At 41.7% G+C, this 23,415-nt stretch overlaps 1 protein-coding gene across 1 annotated transcript in view; it reads right to left on the bottom strand.

The window, feature by feature from the left end:
* Window positions 1-838: 838 nt before the first annotated feature.
* Window positions 839-23,415, bottom strand: part of si:ch211-272n13.3 (ankyrin repeat domain-containing protein 26) — a 99,392-nt gene continuing 76,815 nt past the window's right edge. Inside the window, exons 43-45 of the mRNA XM_064930643.1 lie at window positions 15,628-15,871; window positions 12,650-12,695; window positions 839-4,939 (exon numbers count right to left, since the gene is read on the bottom strand). Coding sequence (XP_064786715.1) covers window positions 4,782-4,939; window positions 12,650-12,695; window positions 15,628-15,871 — 448 coding nt within the window. The 3' untranslated portion in view covers window positions 839-4,781. The remainder of the gene's footprint in view (window positions 4,940-12,649; window positions 12,696-15,627; window positions 15,872-23,415) is intronic.

Genomic DNA, 23,415 nt, shown 5'->3' with positions numbered 1-23,415 from the left:
GTACAGTAGCACGGTCACATTTTTTTATTTGTAAAAAAGTGTTTAATTAGTCCAGGTTTGACTAATTTGAGGCCACATTATTAATTTACCAACAAGATATGTCTATCAATGTTAATATATATATATATATATATATATATATATTTGCACAGTATTGAGGTAGACCAGTTGAAGATGTTAATCAAAACAAAAAAAACAAGTGTGACTTTTGCCTATCGACTTGCTAGCTCGTTATGGGGCCATTGGGTGGGAAATAGATATCTTTTAGTTTTCCCGAAGTCTATTATTGGTTTGACTGGCAAGCGGAGAGAACAGAGTGGCAATCAACAGAACGGCATTATAGAAACAGAATGACCCACTGTGGAAATGATTTGTTTTATGCATGCGTTTATTTTCAAAACAATCTCTCCAACATGTCTTAATCACATTCCGTCTCTATTTGTATGGCTCCCTGTTCTACAACTTGATAAATGTTTGAAGTTGTGTCTATAAAAGGATGAAAAAAATAATTATAAAGCAGTCAGTCTGTCAGATGTTTCCTTTACAGTTCGATGGGCACAAGTAAATGTAACCAAGTTTGAATATAGCAACATCAGAAGATGACAGAGGACTGATCAAAGGAGAGAGACACACGGGATGGGGGCATCATAAACACACTACAGACCCTAATTTTAAGAAGTAGAGGGGAATGCGGTTTTAAAAGTGTATAACATCAAGTTTCAGACATGAATGATTTGTGTTGTGTGTGTTAGGAGTGGGGAGGATGTAAAATATGTCAAATGAGCTAACGAAAGTTGGGATCCCAAATGTGTGTACAATCTATACATGAAAAATGAACAAATGTTTGTAGACTTTTATTCATAAATTTACAGATCTTCTGTAATGTACTGTACAAGGGTTCAGATGGCTATTCTCTTTTCCATAAATATTTTTTTTTATAGCAACTGTTGACCTTAAAAAAATACTGAAATGTTAATTTTTTTCTCCCATGTAATATTTTTTGTAACTAAGATCAAACAAAAACTAATGTAACGAGGTAATACAAAATATGGGTACCCTGTTTAACTACAGAATATCCTCGTTTGTCTCATTCAAGTATATGTTGTGCATTACAACAACAACAACAAAAAAACAGGACAAGACAGGAAAAAAACATATTGAACCATTACACGGCACATACCAAAAAAAGTGATATCTTGGTAATGTTACTCATGGTACATACATCCAATACTATAAAATATCCAATAAATCAATACCATAAAGTAAATGGCAAACAATTTAAGACAATCTGTACGCAGGAACCTATAGTGTATACACACTGTACTGAAAAGGACTGAACCATAGAAAAAAACAGATCATACAAGAGTAACAATACTTAAGAACTTATATGTATGTGTATGTGTATGTATACATGTCTATATATACACACACGTCTGCTACTAGCCCATTGAAACACATTGAATAACAGATTTGTATATGGAAAAAGGTTATTTTTTTTTAAAGGAAGCTTGTTTTGAAGTGTCTGTCCTATATATGAGATAAGATAATTATAATATTTTTCAGCAAATATTTAACCCCTTTTTTTACGCACTAAACTACTTCCATATACTCACCAGACAGTTTATTAGGTACACCCATCTAGTACCGGATCATTTACATTACATTTACATTTAAGTCATTTGGCAGACGCTCTTATCCAGAGCGATCGGACCGCCCTTTGCCTCCAGAACAGACCGAATTCTTTAGGGTATTCTTCAAAGGGATGTTGGTCCATGCTGACGCGACGGAATCACGTAGTAGCTGCAGATTGGACGGCGATACATTCATACTGCCAACAGCCTGTTCCATCTCATCCGAAAGATGCTCTATTGGGTTGAGGTCTGCGGACTGAGCCAGGCCACTCAAGTAAACCCTACTCACTGTCATGTTCCATGCAATGTTTTTCCACTCCTCAATTGTCAAGTGGTGTAGAAGGCGTGTCCCCTGGTACTGCTTCTTATTTTTAGTGATAAGAGTGGAACTCAGTGTGGTCGAATGCTGGAATAGCCCATCCGTGACAAGAATCGACAAGTTGTGTGTTCTGAGATGCCGTTCTGCACACCACTGTTGTACTGCAACGCTATTTGTCTGTTTGTGGTCCGCCTGTTAGCTTGCACGATTCTTGCCACTCTCCTTCGACCTCTTTCAATTAGCTGTTTTCGCCCACAGAGCCCTAGACATTGTAGTGCGTGAAAAGCCCAGGAGGGCAGCCGTTTCTGAGATATTGGATCCGGTGTGCAACGCACCGACGATCATACCATGCTCAAAGTCACTTAGGTCACTCATTATGCCAATTTTAGCATTCAATCGAACAGTAACGGAATACCTCAATGCCTGTCTGCCTGCTTAAAATACCAAGCCCTGGCCACGTGACCCACTGTCTGTAGAAGTGATCCATTTTCGTGAACGGGGTAGTGTACCGAATAAACTGTCTGGTGAGTGTACACTTTGATTCATTTTTTAAACTGCTACCGGGCGAGTCTTGTGGTACCGGGTGAGTCTTCGGGCGAGTCTTGTGAGGTATGTGGGCATCTCAGAGCAAATCATGTATGTTTTCGTTAGAGTCCCATCTTTCCATAGAGGGGTCATAATAGGGATGTCTCATGGTTTGACAAACACAGCCGTAGCGCTGCCATCTTTCACCGTAGATGATGAAGGCTGACATCGGTGAATGTGTTGGATTGAGACGGAGCCCATGCAAAAAAACAGATATCTCTTGCTTAGAGATTTTTATGAAGATGTTTATATTATATGTCCAAGGGGGCGCGGACATTGTCTCCAGGAGGTTAATAACAAATATGTAAAAAAATATGGCTTTGAAAAAAATAATATCATGCCATCTTTCTCGTGTATACAGTACATTCCGAAAGTATTCAGACCACTTGACTAACATTTTGTTAGGTTATAGCCTTCTAAAATGGATTAAATAAAACATCAATCTACACACAATGCCCCATAATGACAAAGTGAAAACAAGTTGAGAAATGTTTGCAAATGTATGAAAAATAAAAAACTGAAATACGTAAATAAAGGTAAGTATTCAGACCCTTTGCTATGAGACTCGAAATTGAGCTCAGTTGCATCCTGTTTCCATTGACCATCCTTGAGATTATTCTACAACTTGATTGGAGTCCACCTGTGGTAAATTAAATTGATTGGACATGATTTGTAAAGGCACACACCTGTATATATAAGTCCCACAGTTGACAGTGCATGTCAGAGCAAAAAACAAGTCATGAGGTCGAATTGTCAGTTGAGCTCCGAGGCAGAATTGTGTCAAGGCACAGATCTGGGGAAGGTTACCAAAACATTTCTGCAGCATTGACCGAGCCCAAGCACACAGTGACCTCCATCATTCTTAAATGGAAGAAGTTTGAAACCACCAAGGCTCTTCCTGGAGCTGGTCGTCCAGCCAAATTGAGGAATCAGGCGAGAAGGGCCTTGGTCAGGGAGGTGACCAAGAACCTGATGGTCACTCTGACAGTGTTCCTCTGTGGAGATAGGACAATCTTCCAGAAGGACAACCATCTTTGCAGCGCTCCACCAATCAGGTTTTTAATGGTAGAGTGGACAGACGGAAGCCACTCCTCAGAAAAAGGCACATGACAGCCCGCTTGGAGTTTGCCGAAAGGCACTGAAAGGAAACAAGAATATCTAGTTTGATGAAACCAAGATTGAAATCTTTGGCCTGAATACCAAGTGTCATGTCTGGAGGAAACCTGGCAACATCCCTATGGTGAAGCATGGTGGTGGCAGCATCATGCAGTGGGGATGTTTTTAAGCGGCAGGGACTGGTAGACTAGTCAGGATCGAGGGAAAGACGAATGGAGCAAAGTGCAGCGAGATCCTTGATGAAAACCTGGTCCAGAGCGCTCAGGACCTCAGACTGGGGCGAAGGTTCACCTTCCAACAGTACAACAACAACGCAGGTCTGGCTTCGGGACAATTCTCTAGATATATCCTTGAGCGGCCCAGCAAGAGCCCGGACTTGAACCCGATCTGGAGAAACCTGAAACTAGCTGTGCAGCGACACTCCCCATCCAATCTGACAGAGCTTCAGAGGTTCTGCAGAGAAGAATGGAAGAAACTCCCCAAATACAGGTATGCCAAGCTTGTAGCGTTCGAGGCCATAATCGCTGCCAAAGGTGCTTCAACAAAGTACTGACTAAAGGGTCTGAATACTTATGTAAATGTGATATTTCAGTTTTACATTTTTAATACATATGCAAACATATCTAAAAAACTGTTGTTGGTTTGTCATAATGGGGCATTGTGTGTAGATTGACGGGGGGGGGGGGGGTTGATGTAATCCATTTTAGAATACGCCTGTAATTTAACAAAATGTAGAAGAAGTCAAGGGGTCTGAATACTTTTCAAATGCACTGTAACTGCAATGTGCTGTTTCCTTTCTTAAAAGACTCTTTAGAATAAAGAGTAAACTTTTTTGGGGGGAATGTGTTACAGTGGAGTGGCTTTACCCTTTAGTGTTTTTCTCAATGTGCATGTTCTTTTTATATAAGCATGCATTGATGAGGCCCAGGGTGATGTTCATTAGAGCACCAAACGGGAGAAAACAGAATGAAGCGGAATGAATACCTGGACTTAAAAACGTCATTTTTGCCTTCCATTGCAAAACGTTTCCCACCGCGTGCCCTTAATAAACACCACCCAGGTCATGGTAAAGTGGACAGTTGTGGCTCCCTTTGGGTAGCCCAGTGCTGCCTGGCCCTGCTATGGGTTGGTCAAATCATATAGTTTTTCTTGAGCACTTCCAGGTACTGCTGTGTGGCCCTGCTGACCGGGTCCTCCACCACACTGAGACCCCAACCCAGGCTAGTAGGGGAGCCCGAGGCAGAGCCCACCGGAGACATCCGGGCAGAGCACTCAAGCTCTGCTGTCGCTGAAGAGAGAGAAGGCAGTGAGGGGAGAGAGAGAGACGGAGAGAAAGAAATTATTAAAGGTAATGAAATGTCAAAATCATGTTTTTCATGGAATTGGATGATATTTGGATGAAACCAGATCAAAGTATGAAAATTGACTGTTTCTACATGACTAAAGTTTGATCATAAAGTTACTGGTCCCCTCCCCCATGTCAAACACTTGGATTCAGGAGTCGGGATTATTAAGGGGATAGAGTGGCATCACCCTAATGCTTGTTTAAATACACCACCGGTAACATCATATTCTATTACCTAATTTAAATAAAGATGTAACCAACATCGAAGGTGTGTTTTCAGAGGGGAGTGGTTTATAAAGCTAGATACAGTTGAAGTCGGAAGTTGACATACACTTAGGTTGGAGTCATTAAAACTCGTTTTCAACCACTCCACAAATTTCTTTTTAACAAACTATATTTTTGGCACGTCGGTTAGGACATCTACCTTGTCCATGACAAGTAATTTTTCCAACAATCGCTAACAGATTATTTCACATAAAATTCACTGTATCACAATTCCAGTGGGTCAGAAGTTTACATACACTAAGTTGACTGTGCCTTTAAACAGCTTGGAAAATTCCAGAAAATGATGTCATGGATTTAGAAGCTTCTGATAAATGATGTAAATTAGCCTGAGTGTTTCAAGGCCTACCTTCAAACTCAGTGCCTATTTGCTTGACATCATGGGGAAAATCAAAAGAACTCAGCCAAGACTTCCTAAAAAAAACTGTAGACCTCCACAAGTCTGGGTCATCCTTGGGTGCAATTTCCAAACGCCCGAAGGTACCATGTTCATCTGTACAAACAATAGTAAGTATAAACACCATGGGACCACGCAGCCGTCATACCGCTCAGGAAGGAGACTCGTTCTGTTTCCTTGAGATGTACTTTGGTGTGAAAAGTGCAAATCAATCCCAGAACAACAGAAAATGACCTTGTGAAGATGTTGGACCACCTAAAAGGCCGCTCAGCAAGGAAGAAGCCACTGCTCCAAAACTGATATAAAAAAGCCAGACTATGGTTTGCAACTGCACACGGGGACAGAGACTGTACTTTTTGGAGAAATGTCCTCTGGGCTGATGAAACAAAAATAGAACTGTTTGGCCATAATGACCATCGTTATGTTTGGAGGAAAAAGGGGGAGGCTTGCAAACCAAAGAACACCATCCTAACCATGAAACACGGGGGTGGCAGCATCATGTTGGTACGCAAGTATAAACACCATGGGACCACACAGCTGTCATACCGCTCAGGAAGGAGACGCGTTCTGTCTCTTGGAGATGAATGTTCTCTGGTGCGAAAAGTGCAAATCAATCCAAGACCAGCATCATGTGGGGGTGCTTTGCTGCAGGAGGGACTGGTGGACTTCACAAAATAGATGGCAACATGAGGGAGGAAAATTATGTGGATATATTGAAGCAACATCTCAAGACATCAGTCAGGATGTTATATAGCTTGGTTGCAAATGGGTCTTCCAAATGGACAATGACCCCAAGCAAACTTCCAAAGTTGTGGCAAAATGGCTTAAGAACAACAAAGTCAAGCCCTGACCTCAGTCCTATAGAAAATTTGTGGGCAGAACTGAAAAAGCGTGCACGAGCAAGGCGGCCTACAAAAGCTTGCGGAAGGCTACCCGAAACATTTGACACAAGTTAAACAATTAAGGCAATGCTACCAAATACTAATTGAGTGTACGTAAACTTCTGACCCACTGTGAATGTGAAGAAAGAACAAAGCTGAAATAAATAATTCTCCACTATTCTTCTGACATTTCACATTCTTAAAATAAAGTGGTGATCCTAACTGACCTAAAACAGGGAATTTTACAAGGATTAAATGTCAGGAATTGTGAAAAACCGAGTTTAAATGTATTTGTGTATGTATGTATGTAAACTTCAGACTTTAGCTTTAGCTACTCTACTGGTGCCAAAATTTTACTGTAGGGAGTCAGCAAATATAATTAAACGGTACCAGTCAAAGGTTTGGACACACCTCCTCATTCAAGGGTTTTTCTTTATTTTACATTGTAGAATAATAATGAAGATATCAAAAAAAAAATGAAATAACACACATGGAGTCATGTAGAAACCAAAAAAGTGTTAAACAAATCCAAATATATTTTATATTTGAGATTCTTCGAAGTTGCCACCCTTTGCCTTGATGACATGTTTGCACACTCTTTGGTGTGCATTCTCTCAACCAGCTTCATAAGATAGTCATCTTGTGTTCCAAGATGGCATAGCAGTCGGACGTCTGTTATTGTCGTCCCGTCCCGTGTATATATCGTTTTCTTCCAAAATATTTAGCATAAATTTTTGATCTCAATTTCCATCTACGGACTGAACATACTCGCCGGCAACCCGCCTCACCCAATTTGGTACGGATCTACTAGCTATTAGTCAGTTAGCCACTGCTAGCGGTCATCACCGTTAACTCGGACATCAGCCAGCCTCAGCCCGTCAATTCCTGCCAGTCTGCAAAGCGCGATATCAACCTAGAGCATATCAGACTGATTTTCTCTACCACATCTCCGGATTCATACTGCAAGCTCTGAACCTTAACACCGGGTCATCGCAGCAAGCAAGCTACTCCTGGCTAACGCCTCTGTCCTGAAGCATACACCAGTTAGCCTGGTGCTAGCCTCAAGCTCGATGGGTATCTCCCAGATAGCCGAAGAGATTCCATCAGACAATTCCTGGGCTACAATACCTCTCTTGCCAATTGGCCTGGAACCTTTACTGCCGACACGATCCATCATGACTCGTCTGCCGACGTAACCGTCCGAGGGGGTTTCTGCAGGCTCTTCAGTTGCGACGTCCCCCGCAGGCCCATCTGCTAGCCCCAGCCTGTTAGCTGTCTGAATCGCTGTGTCTCCAGCTCGCCTAGCTACTCACTGGACCCTATGATCACTCGGCTACACACGCCTCTCCCTACCTGGCTTAGGAAGGCCACCAAAAATCCTGACATTTCCATCCCTAACTATAACATTTTTCGTCAAGATAGAACTGCCAATGGGAGCGGAATTGCAATCTACTGCAGAGATAGCCTGCAGAGTTCTGTCATATTATCCAGGTCTGTGCCCAAACAATTCAAGCTTCTACTTTAAAAAATACACCTTTCCAGAAACAAGTCGCTCACCGTTGCCGCTAGTTAAAACCTTTTTGGGATGCAATCCCGTTAACGGGATGATATGACAACAGCCAGTGAAAGTGCAGGGCGCAAATTCAAAACAACAGAAATCTCATAATTAAAATTCCTCAAACAGACATGTATCTTATACAGTTTTAAAATGTAGTCTTGTTGTTAATCCCACCACAGTGTCCAATTTCAAATAGGCTTTACGGCGAAAGCAGCACAAACGATTATGTTCGGTCACCACCAAGCCACAGAAAAACACAGCCATTTTCCCAGCCAAAGAGAGGAGTCACAAAAAGCACAAATAGAGAAAATGAATCACTAACCTTTGATGATCTTCATCAGATGACACTCATAGGACTTCATGTTACACAATACATGTATGTTTTGTTTGATAAAGTTCATATATATATTAAAAAAAATCAGAAATTACATTGGCGCATTACATTCACTAGTTCCAAAAACATCCAGTGATTTTGCATAGCCACATTCAACAGAAATACTCATCATAAATGTAGATGATAATACAAGTTATACACATGGAATTATAGATATATCTGTCCTTAATGCAACCGCTGTCAGATTTCAAAAATACTTTATGGAAAAAGCAAACCATGCAATAATCTGAGACGGCGCTCAGAACAATCAAGTGAAAATAGTCGCCATGTTGTAGTCAACATAAACCATAAATTACATGCTAAATATTCCCTTACCTTTGATGATCTGCAACTTCATTAATATCCCAAGGGGATTTCAATGGGATCTGTGTTGAATACATACCATCCTCAGATTTCTCACTTCCTGTTTTGATTTCTCAGGTTTTTGCCTGCCATATGATTTCGCTTATACTCACAGACATTCAAACAGTTTCAGAAACTTCAGAGTGTTTTCTATCCAATACTAATTATAATATGCGTATATTAGCAACTGAGACTGAGGAGCAGGCCGTTTACTTTGGGCACCTTATTCATCCAAGCTACTCAATGCTGCCCCCCAGCCATAAGTAGTTTTAAAGACCCCTTCAACCCCCAGCTGTGCCCTGGACACCATATGTGAATTGATCACCCCCCATCTATCTTCAGAGTTCGTACTGTTAGGTGACCTAAACTGGGACATGCTTAACACCCCGGCCGTCCTACAATCTAAGCGATATGCCCTTAATCTCACACAAACTATCAAGGAATCTACTAGGTACAACCCAGAATCCGTAACCATGGGCACACTCTTAGATATCATCCTGACCAACTTGCCCTCAAAATACACCTCTGCTGTCTTCAACCAGGATCTCAGCGATCACTGCCTCATTGCCTGCGTGCGTAATGAGTCCATGGTCAAACGACCACCCCTCATCACTGTCTAACGCTCCCTAAAACACTTCAGCGAGCATGCCTTTCCAATCGACTTGGTCCGGGTATCCTGGGAGGATATTGACCTTCTCGTCAGTAGAAGATGCCTGGTTGGTCTTCCAAAGGGTTTTCCTCACCATCTTAAATAAGCATGCCCCATTCAAAGAAATGTAGAACTAAGAACAGATAAAGCACTTGGTTCACCCCGGACTTGACTGCCCTTGACCAGCACAAAAACATCTTGTGGCGTTCTGCATTAGCATCGAATTGCCCCCGCGATATGCAACTTTTCAGGGAAGTCAGGAACCAATATACTTAGTCAGTTAGGAAAGCTAAGGCTAGCATTTTCAGACAGAAATTTGCATCCTGTAGCTCTAATTCCCAAAAGTTTCCGAACACTAAAGTCCATGGAGAATAAAAGCATCTCCTCCCAGCTGCCCACTGCTCTGAAGACTTATAGATCCAGCAAACTGGATGTAGTCCATCACAGTGCCATCCGTTTTGTCACCAAAGCCTCATATACTACCCACCACTGCGACCTGTATGCTCTTGTTGGCTGGCCCTCACTACATAGTAGTCGCCAAACCCACTGGCTCCAGGTCATCTATAAGTCTCTGCTAGGTAAAGTCCCACCTTCTCAGCTCACCATAGCAACACCCACCCGTTGCACACGCTCCAGCAGGTATATTTCACTGATCATGCCCAAAGCCAACACTCACTTTGGCCGCCTTTCCTTCCAGTTCTCTGCTGCCAATGACTGGAATGAATTGCAAAAATCACTGAAGCTGGAGTCTTATATCTCCCTCTCTAACTTTAAGCATCAGCTGTCAAAGCAGCTTACTGATCACTGTACCTGGACACAGCCAATCTGAAAATAGCACACCCAACTAACTCATCCCCAAATGATTACTTACCCTCTTTGCACCCCAGTATCTCTACTTGCACATCATCATCTGCACATTGATCACTCCAGTGTTAATGCTAAATTGGAATTAACTCGCTTCTATGGCCTATGTATTGCCTTACCTCCCTACTTTTCTACATTTGCACACACCGTACATAGATTTATCTATTGTGTTATTGACTGTACGTTTATTTATGTGTAACTCTGTGTTGTTTTTGTTGCACTGCCTTGCTTCATCTTGGCCAGGTCGCAGTTGTAAATGAGAACTTGTTCTCTACTGGCCTACCTGGTTAAATAAATATATAAAAAAAATGTGGAATGCATTTCAATTGCTAAAAGTTATTTTTGTGGACTTGATCTCCTTCTTAATGCGTTTGAGCCAATCAGATGTGTTGTGACAAGGTAGGGGTGGTATACAGAAGATGGTCTTTTACCAAATAGGGCCATATTATGGCAAGAACAGCTCAACTAAGCAAAGAGAAACGACAGTCCATTACTTTAAGACATGAAGGTCAGTCAATCCTGAAGGACACCAATAAGAAGAAGAGACTTGTTTGGGCCAAGAAACCGAGCAATGGTCATAAGACTGGTGGAAATCTGTCCTTTGGTCTGAGTCCAAATTTGAGATTTTTTTTTTTTGAACGGATGTTCTCTGCATGTGTGGTTCCCACCGTGAAGCATGGAGGAGGAGTTGTGATGGTGTGGGTGTGCTTTGCTGGGGACACGGTCAGTGATTGATTAAGAATTCAAGGCACACTTAACTAGCATGGCTACCACAGCATTCTGCAGCGATACGCCATCCCACCTGGTTTGCGCTTAGTGGGACAATCATTCGTTTTTCAACAGGACAATTGCAACACACCTACAGGCTGTGTAAGGGCTGTTTGACCAAGAAGGAGAGTGATGGAGTGCTTCATCAGATGACCTGGCCTCCACAAATCACCAGACCTCAACCCAATTGAGATGATTTGGGATGAGTGGGAGAGCAGAGTGAAGGAAAAGCAGCCAACAAGTGCTCAGTATAATGTGGGAACTTCTTCAAGACTGTTGGAAAAGCATTCCGGATGAAGCTGGTTGAGAGAATGCCAAGAGTGTGCAAAGCTGTCATCAAGGCAAAGGGTGGCTACTTTGAAGAATCTCAATTATAAAATATATTTTGATTTGTTTAACACTTTTTTGGTTACTACATGATTCCATGTGTGTTATTTCATAGTTTTGATGTCTTCACTACTATTATACAATGTAGAATAATGAAATGACCCTGGTATGAGTAGGTGTGTCCCAAATCTTGACTGGTACTGTATGTTTCCCCTTTCATCTGTGTCGGGCGTTAGCTCGTTACTGGCTTGGTAGTTATTCAGCCAGCATAGAACAAAAGGTGTGTGTGGGGGGGGGGGGGGGTCGTTCAGTTGTCATGTCAACACATCTGTCAGTGTGGCTTTGAACCGCATCACAATAGACATGCCAAACGGGAGACGTATAAACAAATTGACATCAATAACCACATTTTCATCCACAGTTTCTATGCAAGTATAAAAAAATATCACGACAGCGGTGAGAGAAACAGGCAGTTTCGGTGCAATTTTAAAAACGCGGACAGACAATTTGTTCGTTCGACATGGTGGGATCTTTGTGTCGGTAAAACGTATAATGCCAGAAATGGAGGTGGAAACGCCGAATAGGCTACAGATCAAATAAATATGATGAACTTCACAGGGTGGTGAAAGTGGCACCAAACGGAGCTTGATGCTCATTTCCAATAAATGTTTTAGGGTCTTATTCTGGTGACATGATGATTAATGCTTTACTGTCATTTTGACAAATAAAAACATTATTGATCTTTACCACAATCCACCCGCATATCCTACACACACCGTATCTGCGAGCTGTTGTCCAGCGAAGGCACATTTTCTTTTAGTGTGGATTTTTGCATGAAACTCTGTTGCCAATTGGATTGAAACCTAGCTATTGATGCAATATCAATGCTGTTTGAGTTGCTTAGTGTATCACCAAATTGGCTCCCTGCCCACTAAGCCAGTCTTTGCAAACTTCCTGGCATTTAACCATGAGAGAATGTACTTGATATTTATAGGTGATGTTTTAGTCACTCAAAAGGCTATTTTACATGGGAATCAGAATGACTGTTTGGGAACTTTAAATTCTAAGCTTGTGTGTAAAATATATATTGTTTGCAATAATCTGGACTTGTTCTTCTAGTATTAGAATTTAAAAACACAACCCTGTTATTTTGTGTTATGAACTTAATTAAGTCCCTGCATAAACACTTACCATGGTCCAACTCCTTTGATATGTTTCTCTCCAATTCATTCTGCATCTAGAAAAGAAGAGGAAGCATATTCTGAGATATTGTGGTATAACCAAAATCTTTATCACTGCTGTGGGCTTATAAACAAGAAACAAGTTCACATTTTTTTTTTTTAAATAATGGATATCCTTATAAAACAAAAAGAACTTGTACCATCTGAAAAGTAGAAGACCACTTTCCATAAAAAGAGGGAAATTGCCCGCTTTACTTGTTGGTATTAAATCCACTTAACATAAGCTAATGTTGGTAAATTGTGCTTGATGAAAAAAGGCATACAGATCTGCATGAGAAAAAGCACTGCAATTTAGCAACACAACAGAGCATGCAAGCAAAGCTCTGCTTCAGCCTAAATGGAAACCGAATGGTGTTCCTATAGTGATTGAATTACGCCAACTGAACAGTGTTCACTGTTAGATTCTATTACTGGGATGTCAGTGGCAGTCGGTGACTTTTAAGATGAGGGAAGATGATAATTGTTTTTATGAACATGGCCTTATTTCTATTGCTACATATTGGATGACTGTCACTCATATTCCATTCACCAAGCTCAATGCAACATCAATAGGTTTAGGCTATGAACATGATACTGATATTTTCAGTTTAAGAAAGGATTAAACAGAATCGGAGGAATGAATACACCCCTGATTACACACAAACAGTTTTCATAGCAGCCACATACAAAGAGCATGATCATTTTGCCGTTGTGTTATTCCTTCTCGCATCTAAGCGCTCTCCTCCTTTTACCTTTTCCATTCACTTTTGGACTTCAGTACACAACCCATCAGCTGTGACCAGGAAAAATAAAAAATACTTTCCAAGCCAAAACATATAAGCTAACGTCATAGTCAACATAGCGACTCGAACTAACACGTTAGTAAACCCGCTACAATCACACAGTAGTGTACTGCAGTTTTGCAGTTGCAACAGCGGGCCCCGGTGGCAAGAAATTAATACAACCAAAACCTTAACTTGTAAGAGTTCCAGTGTTGGAAAGCCATAGCCACCTAGCTAAGATAGCATCCCTCTCCATTTGATACAGGTGTTTGAATAAGCTAAACTAGCTAGCTGCATTTGCTAGCTAAGCAAGATGTTTTTTTTATAACTAAATATAGCTAGCTCTCTCGCTTCTACAATTTTAAAGAAATGTATTGCTGTGCTAACTAGCTGGAGCTTATGCTTTCAGTACTAGATTCATTCGCCGATCCTTTGATTGGGTGGACAACATGTCAGTTCATGCTGCAAGAGCTCTGATAGGTTGGCAGACATCCTCCGGAAGTTGTCATAATTACTGTGTAAGTCTATGGAAGGGGGTTAGAACCATGAGCCTCATGGGTTTTGTAATGAAGTCAATGTATCCAGATGACGGAGGCTTGGTGTCCTTCAGCTACACCATGGTGCTACCCTACAGAGTGCTGTTGAGGCTACTGTAGACTTTAATTATGCAGCAGTGTGTTTTAATCAATTATTTGGCGACATGAATATATTTAGTATAGTTTTATATAAAAATGATAACTAATATTTCACTATTTTATAAAAAGTCTGAGGAGCCTCTCGTTAGTAAATTTCAACAAGCACAACATCTCAGCAAGACAATACAGTAGCTGCATTTGCTGCAGTTTTATTTAACAGATACAGAACACATTGTATTTCATTTAAATCTAGTCAATTGTTTCTGAAACATTTGTGTGCAAATGAATGATATCCCAAACCATCAAATCGTTACTAAAGAATAGTAGTCTTGATATCTGTGACAACTGGCCTGCGTTGAGTGGGACAACGCTGCGGGAGGTTCAGATTAAAAATATAGGCCTATAATGTAGAGCAGAGTCTCCAACCCTGTTCCTTGAGAGCTACCATCCTGTAGGTTTCAGCTCCTGATTCTAATAAATAAGCTGAATCAGGTGAGTTGCAACTGGGGTTGGAGCAAAACCTACAGGAGCATAGCTCTCCAGGAACAGGGTTGAGAGCCCTGATGTAAAGCAACCATGCCTCTCTGACATGTAGAATAAGGAATTACACCTGGTCTATACATGCCATTTCTGTGTAACGTTTGCCAAACTGAACGTGACCCTGTATTACTTGACTGGACCCTGGTGCAGCTGCAATGGGTAGCCCTAAAGCTAACTGATCTAGCCATTCTATTTCTCATAGAGAAATCTCCACCGACCTGGGGCACTGGCCAAGCCAAAACAAATTCACCCGCTCTCACATGCTGTGAAACCACGGTTGTGTGTGGAGTGTTGCAAGCGTGGGCCAATGGGAAGGTGAGGGGAGAGGCCCAATGTGAGGGGGAGAGGGGAGGGTCAGAGGAGAGTGAAGCAGCAGCATGAGCTAACACACACCTACACACCTGGTCATGAGTCTGGCTGAAGAGAGGAGAGATGAGAGACAGACTTTTGAGCTAGAAGCTGAAGGATTGAGAAATAGAGAGGTTAGGCACAAAGTCCCACTATAAGAAAACTCTAAAAGAATAGGAAGGAAGGAAAGATGGCAAGAGAAGAATAGAGGTGATACAGGATGGACATTTAGTCATATATAGGTCTAGTGAGAAAAGGAAGACAGACAGCATTTGGAAAAAAATGTAAGCAAAGCATTAGAAAAGTTTTGTCATTCAGCTTCAGTTAACGACAGACACTTATACATTTTTTAAATTACAATGTAACTACACTGCATGTTACATAAAAACAACATAAAAAGTACACTGCTAACTCACAATTATGACACCATGGAGATGGGATATGTTACAAAAATGGTCAAAAGTAAACCAAGGCAACCTGAATGCATGGAAACCCAATGCAACAGCCCCGCAAGTCAAAAAGGTTAATTTAGTCAAGTCAAAAATATACTAAATCTCCAAAAACGTGAACTATCCCTTTAAGCAATGTGGAGCACAGTCCCTGCATATTCGCTATTGCCATTCAAAATTCAGTCAGCCTGTTACCTTAGCCAGGTAAGCCTCCACCCTGCCGCTCTGACCCCCATCCCCCAGGGGGCTAAGGAGAGGCCCTCCCAGGCTCCTGTTGAGGGGCCCCAGCGTTGCCCCGTAGGCCCCCACCGACCCCAGGGAGCCCATGTCCAGAGGCCCGCCCAGGCTGCCGTTGACAATGCTGCTGGCTATCAGGGACTTGCTGCGGTGGCGCTCGCTCATCAGCTTGGTGTTGGCCTCCGCCAGCCGCTCATTGGACCTGGGAGGGATGACGCAGAGAAGCACCATGACTGGGGGTTCAGCTTTCAGATTTGGGGTTGCAAAATTCCGTAAATGTTCCCAAAATTCCCAGGTTTTTCAGAAATCCTGGTTGGAGGATTCCTGCGAATCAGGAAGGAAACCTTCAACCGGGATTTCCCCAAAAAACGGTAATTTGGGGAAAGTTTGTGGAATACAGTACAACCTCAGAGACAAAACTGTGGTTTCGCAGCGTGTCAGAGGGTGAGTGGGTGAGTAACGAACTGACAGGTCAACCAAATAGGCAGTTCAACCCGGGACATTAAGCCTATTTCAGTGCAACAACAACAAAAAACTTTGGAAACACTTTACTGTAGGTGTTCTTATGCACACGTTTATAAAGCCTTTATAACATCTATATAACACATAAGAGGGGTGAGCAAACGTTTTGGCTTGAGGGCCACATTGGGATTTAGAAATCAACGGAGGGCCGTACAGATTATTTTTTTTACTGATCTCTTTGTCAAAAAAAGGGCATCCAGTTTTAGACGTTCATGAGTTTTAACCCATAATGACCATTTCAGTCTTTTGGACAAGTAGGAGAGACTTTTTACTTTTCCAATATCTCACCTCACTTGTCCAAAAATACTAAATGTTTTGTAACAGCATTTTTACATCAATGTAGGATGCAAGGAACCACTTTACAAAATGAAATGCATTACTATCTTTTTTTTTACCATTATCAGACAAAAATGTAGGCTACACCATGGCTATTAGATTAAGGCTCCCCTGGAGAACAATTGGCTACAATTGGTAGCCTACAAAAAATAGCAACATTTAAATTACAACCTCGAAATTAAGGGCGTCCCGCCATCGATTGGGCGATACAAAGTATGTCTACGGTTCAAAACAGACTCTGGGACAGTTCTGGAAGAACAGATCCAAAATTCATACAACCACTGCACATTAAAATATTTAAGAAAAGCAATAAGCTCATGATGAAACAGATCAGACCCTTTATCTTAAAATATTGAAGATTTATTTATTCATATTATCAGCTCAATAAAGCACACATGGGTGTAGGCTGGGATTAAGCCTTTGGCAGCAGTACAAAAAAAGAATGTTGATTTGAAAACCAATAGATGAGAAAAATGCTTGTTTCAAAGGCATATTAAGTATTTCTAAAATAATTCCCTCAACGTGCGGTGCATTCGGAAAGTATTCAGACCCCTTGACTTGTTACACATTTTGTTATGATACAGCCTTATTCTAAAATGGAGTGGATATGAAGCAGACCAAACCATTATCAATTTCTTATGGTCCAATGGAGATTGATGCAGGGGTGTGGATAGGCTCACTTGAACAACCTATTTTAGGCCTTGCAGTTATTATGGAACTTGACTCTACACTGAACATCTCTAAAGGAAAGGTGACGTGGCAAATTGGACAACTGCAGGGATCTACAGTTCAGAACTATCCTATTGGGACTACGAAGAACAATGAGTGTGGGACTGTGGATATGGAACCAGTGTGCTTGACAGGTGTTGCCCCACCTTGCACAAGACAATATCCTATTAGCAAGGAATCTATGGCCGCTACTAAGTTAGTGATTAAAGATCTATGGGACATGGGTATAGTTGAAAAGACACATTCTGCCGACATGCTGTTCATACTCTTGACAATGATTCGAGCTGCACAGGTCACAGCTGCTCATTGGAACAAATGGTCTAATGTGCTGGAGGCTCCTAACATCATACAACGTGGCACACCATGTAATCCAGCTACTCTGATGCTTCCTCCAGATACCACATTACTTGAACACGACTGTTATGAGTTGGTTTTGGATCAGCTTTCTGATGGGTTTACTAAAAGTCATCCGTTGGAAAACCCTGGTATGTCTTTTTTCTATAAAAGAATCAACAGCAAAGATATGAATTCAGACCCTTTGCTATGAGACTTAAAATTGAGATCAGGTGCATCTTGTTTCCATTACTCATCCTTGAGATGTGCCAGATGTGTCCCCCTGCTTAAGCCAGTACATGTCCAGGCCCATCTGAAGTTTGCTAGAGAGCATTTGGATGATCCAGAAGAAGATTGGGAGAATGTCATATGGTCAGATGAAACCAAAATGGAACTTTTTGGTAAAAACTCAACTCGTCGTGTTTGGAGGACAAAGAATTCTGAGTTGCATCCAAATAACACCATACCTACTGTGAAGCATGGGGGTGGAAACATCATGCTTTGGGGCTGTTTTTCTGCAAAGGGACCAGGACGACTGATCCGTGTAAAGGAAAGAATGAATGGGGCCATGTATCGTGAGATTTTGAGTGAAAACCTCCTTCCATCAGCAAGGTAAAATGCTGGGATCTCAAGCATTGAAGGAATCAAGGATCGCAAGCATTGAAGATGAAACGTGGCTGGGTCTTTCAGCATGACAATGATCCCAAACACACCGCCCGGGCAACGAAGGAGTGGCTTCGTAAGAAGCATTTCAAGGTCCTGGAGTGGCCTAGCCAGTCTCCAGATCTCAACCCCATAGAAAATCTTTGGAGGGAGTTGAAAGTCCACATTGCCCAGTAACAGCCCCAAAACATCACTGCTCTAGAGGAGATCTGCCTGGAGGAATGGGCCAAAATACCAGCAACAGTGTGTGAAAACCTTGTGAAGACTTACAGAAAACGTTTGACCTCTGTCATTGCCAACAAAGGGTATATAACAAAGTATTAAGATACGTATTTGGTCAACAACAAAAATTTGCAAAAAAATTAATAAAAAATCCTACAATGTGATTTTCTGGATTTTTTTTCTCATTTTCTCTGTCATAGTTGAAGTGTACCTATGTTGAAAATTACAGGCCTCTCATCTTTTTAAGTGGGAGAACTTGCACAATTGGTGGCTGACAATACTTTTTACTTGCATGCTATTGTTTGAACAGATGAATGTAGTACCTTCAGGCATTTGGAACTTGCTCCCAAGGATGAACCAGACTTGTGGAGGTCTACCATTTATTTTCTGAGGTCTTGGCTGATTTATTTTGATTTTCCCATGATGTCAAGCAAAGAGGCACTGAGTTTGAAGGTAGGCCTTGAAATACATCCAGAGGTACACCTCCAATTGACTCAAATAATGTCAATTAGCCTATCAGAAGCTTCTAAAACCATGACATCATTTACTGGAATTTTCCAAGCTGTTTAAAGGCACAGTCAACTTAGTGTATGTAACTTCTGACCCACAGGAATTGTGATGAAGTGAAATAATCTGTCTGTAAACAATTCTTGGGAAAATGACTTGTGTCATGCACAAAGTAGATGTCCTAAACAACTTGCCAAAAATATAGTTTGTTAACAAGAAGTTTGTGAATTTGTAAAAAGATAATGACATACATATTAACAACCACAATGAATCAGTGATGAATGTCGTTGGGGTGGAGGGTGGTATTCAGCAGCCTGATGGTAGAAAATATTGGCCAGTCTTAGTTTTTTTCCATGATACTCCTGTACTGCCTGCATCTGAGTGACTGAAGCGGGGAGAACAGGGCATGGGCTTGGGTGGCTGGTGTCCCTGATGAGCTTCTTGGTCTTCCTGCGACACCTGGTGTTGTAGTTGTCCTGCAGAGCAGGCAGTGTGCACCCAGTCTGTGGCGGTGTCCGTTGCCATACCAGGCCATGATGCAGCCCGACAGTATGCTCTCGATGGTGCTCCTGTAAAACACTGCGAGGGCCCTCTGGGACAGGCCAAATCTCTTCATTATCCTGAGGTTGAAGAGTCGCTGTCGTGCCTTCTTCACGAGTGTCCGATTGGTTAGACCATTTCAGCTTCGCTGAGATGTGTATGCTGAGGAATTTTAAGTTATTGACCATCTCCATGGCAACGCCGTTGATGAGCATGGGGGAGTTTCCAGCCTGGTTCCTCCTGAATTCCACAATCAACTCCTTTGCTTTGCTAACATTAAGGGACAGGTTGTTTACCGGGCACCAAGCCGTCAGAGTGCCTACCTCCTCCATGAAGGCTGTCTCATCGTTGTTGGTGATCAGGCCTACTACTGTCGTGTCGTCCGCGAATTTGATGGAGTTGGAACTGTGTGAGACCATGCTGTCATTGGTATACAGAGAAAACAGGAGGGGACTGAGGACACATCCTTGTGGGGTCCCAGTGTTGAAGATCAGTGTCGAGGAGGTAATGTTGCCTACCTTCACCACCTGGGGGCAACCTGTCAGGAAGTAAAGGACCCAGTTGCATAGGGAGGAGTTCAGACCCAGGGATGTGCGCTTTGTAATGAGCTTATATGGTATTGAAGGACGAACTGTAGTCGATGAACAGAATCCTCACAAACATTTTTTTTGTCCAGGTGGGTAGAGGTAGTGTGCAGTGCAATGGTGATTGTGTCATCCATGGATCTGTAAGGTGGTAGGCAAATTGGAGGGGGTTGAGTGTGTCAAGGCGGGAGGAGGTGATATGGTCTTTGACTAGCCTCTTGAAGCACTTCATGATGACGGAAATAAGTGCTACTGGTTGGTAGTCATTCAGTTACTTTCCCTTGGGCACAGGGATGATAGTGGACATCTTGAAGCAGGTGGAAATAGAGGCCTGAGCTAAGGAGAGATTTAAAATGTCTTGCGAGGGTTAACACGTTTGAATGACTTACACACATCCTCAGTCGAGACCGAGTGTGTAGCCATCGGGGGCTCTCCTCAGCAGCTTAGGGTCATTGTACTCAAATCTTGAGTAAAAAGGTGTTTAACTTCTTGGTGACAGGGGGCAGTATTTTCACGTCTGGATGAAATGCATGCCCAAATTCAACTGCCTTCAACTGACGGTGAGTACCCAGCAATTCGTATTCCAAAAGTTCTACCCAGGTGTGTGTAATAATGCACAAAAGAATCAGATTAAGAAAATTAGAGAAAAACACCAGAAAAAAATACAAAAAATTAGAAACCTGCAATGTTATGTCGGAGCTCGAGGCGAGGGGCCCTCTGTCGGTGGCATCTTAGCCAAATGATATGGTTATGATGCTCATCATTCCATTCAATGTAATAATGTGACACAGGAGGTTAGTAAATTACACCCTTGTTATAGCATTGTAATGTAGTAGTGTTGCGCAGTTCATGAACGATTCACTCAATTCTTTTTACTGACTTGAGTGTCACGGTTCGTTTTTCTGAGTGACTTGTTAATTTCAGTCGTTCGTTTGACCTGCAGACCACAATGAATACTTCAGCAGGATTAATACATGCTCCACCGGCTCAGCAGCTCCGGGCACGTGCTCAGTCCAGCAACTGTCTTATTTAGTCTATCATGTGCATCAAAGGGGAATAGATCATGCTGTTGTCATGACGTGCCCTGGGGGGGTATCATAGGTCTCTCTCGTTTTATGACTTAACGACAGGTGGTAAATTCCTGGAAGGGACCCTCCCACCATTTGGACAAAGGAGAGAGAACAAAGGACTTCACTTGGCCAAACTGCTAAATGCCCAAAATGGGAGAATTAAATAACATTTAGCACTTCTGGGACCTGTTGGATCGGACGGTGAGGGCTAGGGCCATTCCTCACAGAAATGTCTGGGAACTTGCAGGTGCCTTGGTGGAAGAGTGGGGTAACATCTCACAGCAATAACTGGCAAATGTGGTGCAGTCCATGAGGAGGAGATGCACTGCAGTACTTAATGCAGCTGGTGGCCACACCAGATACTGACTGTTACTTTTGATTTTGATCCCCCCCCCTTTGTTCTTTGTTCAGGCACAAATTATTCCATAATAATTAGTTAGTCACAAGTCTGTGGAACTTGTTCAGTTTATGTCTCAGTTGTTGAATCTTATGTTCATACAAACATGTTAAGTTTGCTGAAAATAAACGCAGTTGACAGTGAGGACATTTATTTTTTTGCTGAGTTTATATTGCAATTATTCTTGAATGAGTGGCCATTCATGTGCAAAGGATTAGCATTTCAATGAATATAATTATAGACTGTGTAGTGAATCCATTTGTCTATACCGCTCTCTCAGTCCCCACTACTCTCCTTTTGTCTACCAAGCTGTCATAAAGGAATAGCCCACTAGCGACTTTTCTATCTCTGTTAGTAACCAATATCTACTGTTTGTGATGTATTTCTGTGATTATTTAGTTAGTTAGTAAATAAATAATTAAGCCAATGTTTATATTGCTGATTCATTATGGAAACTAGGGTTCGTGCAGATAACCAAGAATTTTACGACGTTCAGATGACTGATAGAGGGAAAGAAAAATTCATGACTGATTGATGACTGAAATGTAAGAGATTTTTTAGATCTCTAAGAGTTCATTCGGAAGATGGAACTCCTTAAATAAACTTGTCTGTGGTGCCCCAGGTTATTAATGAGTTAATTGTTGCATGATTGAATTCAATCACGTAATCAATTAAACGTTAGATAATCGATTTGATAAAATAGCATGTCATCACATTGATGAAAGTCAGACTGTAAGCAGCAGAGAGGAGGAAAATATATGTTTAGAATTGATCGCATAGTAAAAGAATGAACGCAATTAATTGATTATTGAATATTACTCGATGGACACAGCTTTTATTAGAACCAAAACACACACAGCCTGCCTCTGCTCAACACTCGAACTAGAGAACGAATCGTTCCGGGGCAGCTGCAGTTCGCGACTGAAATTGTGCTGATCTGCCTTGCTGCAGTCAAGCAGTGTCATTCCGCCAAGAGCCGTTCACAATCTAGTCCGGTTGCGGCCACAACTAGACCTCGTATCAATAAATAATCTTATTTAACTTACTTAAATAATCTTATTTGTATGCCTACCAATCACAAATGTACAATGCTTTAAGAACACTTTTATTAGTCTCAGTCACAAAGAACAGCTCCAATAACAAGCCTTCTATGGCGAATGAGAGACTTGTAAAATCTAAGTTTTTAGTTCATTGTTCACCGGTAGGGGACCCTGTGTGCTCTGGGCGTTACCGAATCAAATGAACAAAATTAGTCGAAATATTCATTGTTTTGGACTGAACAAGTTGAAAAGATCTGAGAGAGTAAAAGGAGGCGAAACTGCCATCACTAGTACGCAGATTCTTAATTAGCATGTAGTTACATAAGTTGTCATGAAGACTTCATAATAGCAGTTGTTAGTAACAGTTGACAGAGCATATGAAAATAGGATGAACAGTAATTTTAACACCCATGACAACCGATTTTATAACGTCATGCCGTGACTCATAACTATTTAAAACTACTAATAACAGCTTGACAAAATGTTATGTTATATAGCTGTTATAAAGGCTTTATGAATGCCTGTATAAGGACACATACAGTACATTTTAGTCATATCCAGAGCGACTGGATCAAGCAAATAAGGTTAAGTTCCTTGCTCAAGGGCACATAGACATATTTGTCACCTAGCTCGGGGATTCAAAACAGCAGCCTTTCGGTTACTGGCCCAATGCTCTTCACCGCGAGAATACCTGCTACCCCAGTAAAGTGTTACCAAAACTTTTGTAGGCTGCAGACAGATAACAGTTGCGTTCATGTGCTTCAAATCATGTCAGACATTAACATTATCTGTAATTAAAATAC

The sequence above is a fragment of the Oncorhynchus masou genome, chromosome 22 (genome assembly GCF_036934945.1).
Source record: "Oncorhynchus masou masou isolate Uvic2021 chromosome 22, UVic_Omas_1.1, whole genome shotgun sequence".
NCBI classification, from domain to species: Eukaryota; Metazoa; Chordata; class Actinopteri; order Salmoniformes; family Salmonidae; genus Oncorhynchus; species Oncorhynchus masou.
This window is presented reverse-complemented; position numbering and strand designations above follow the sequence as displayed.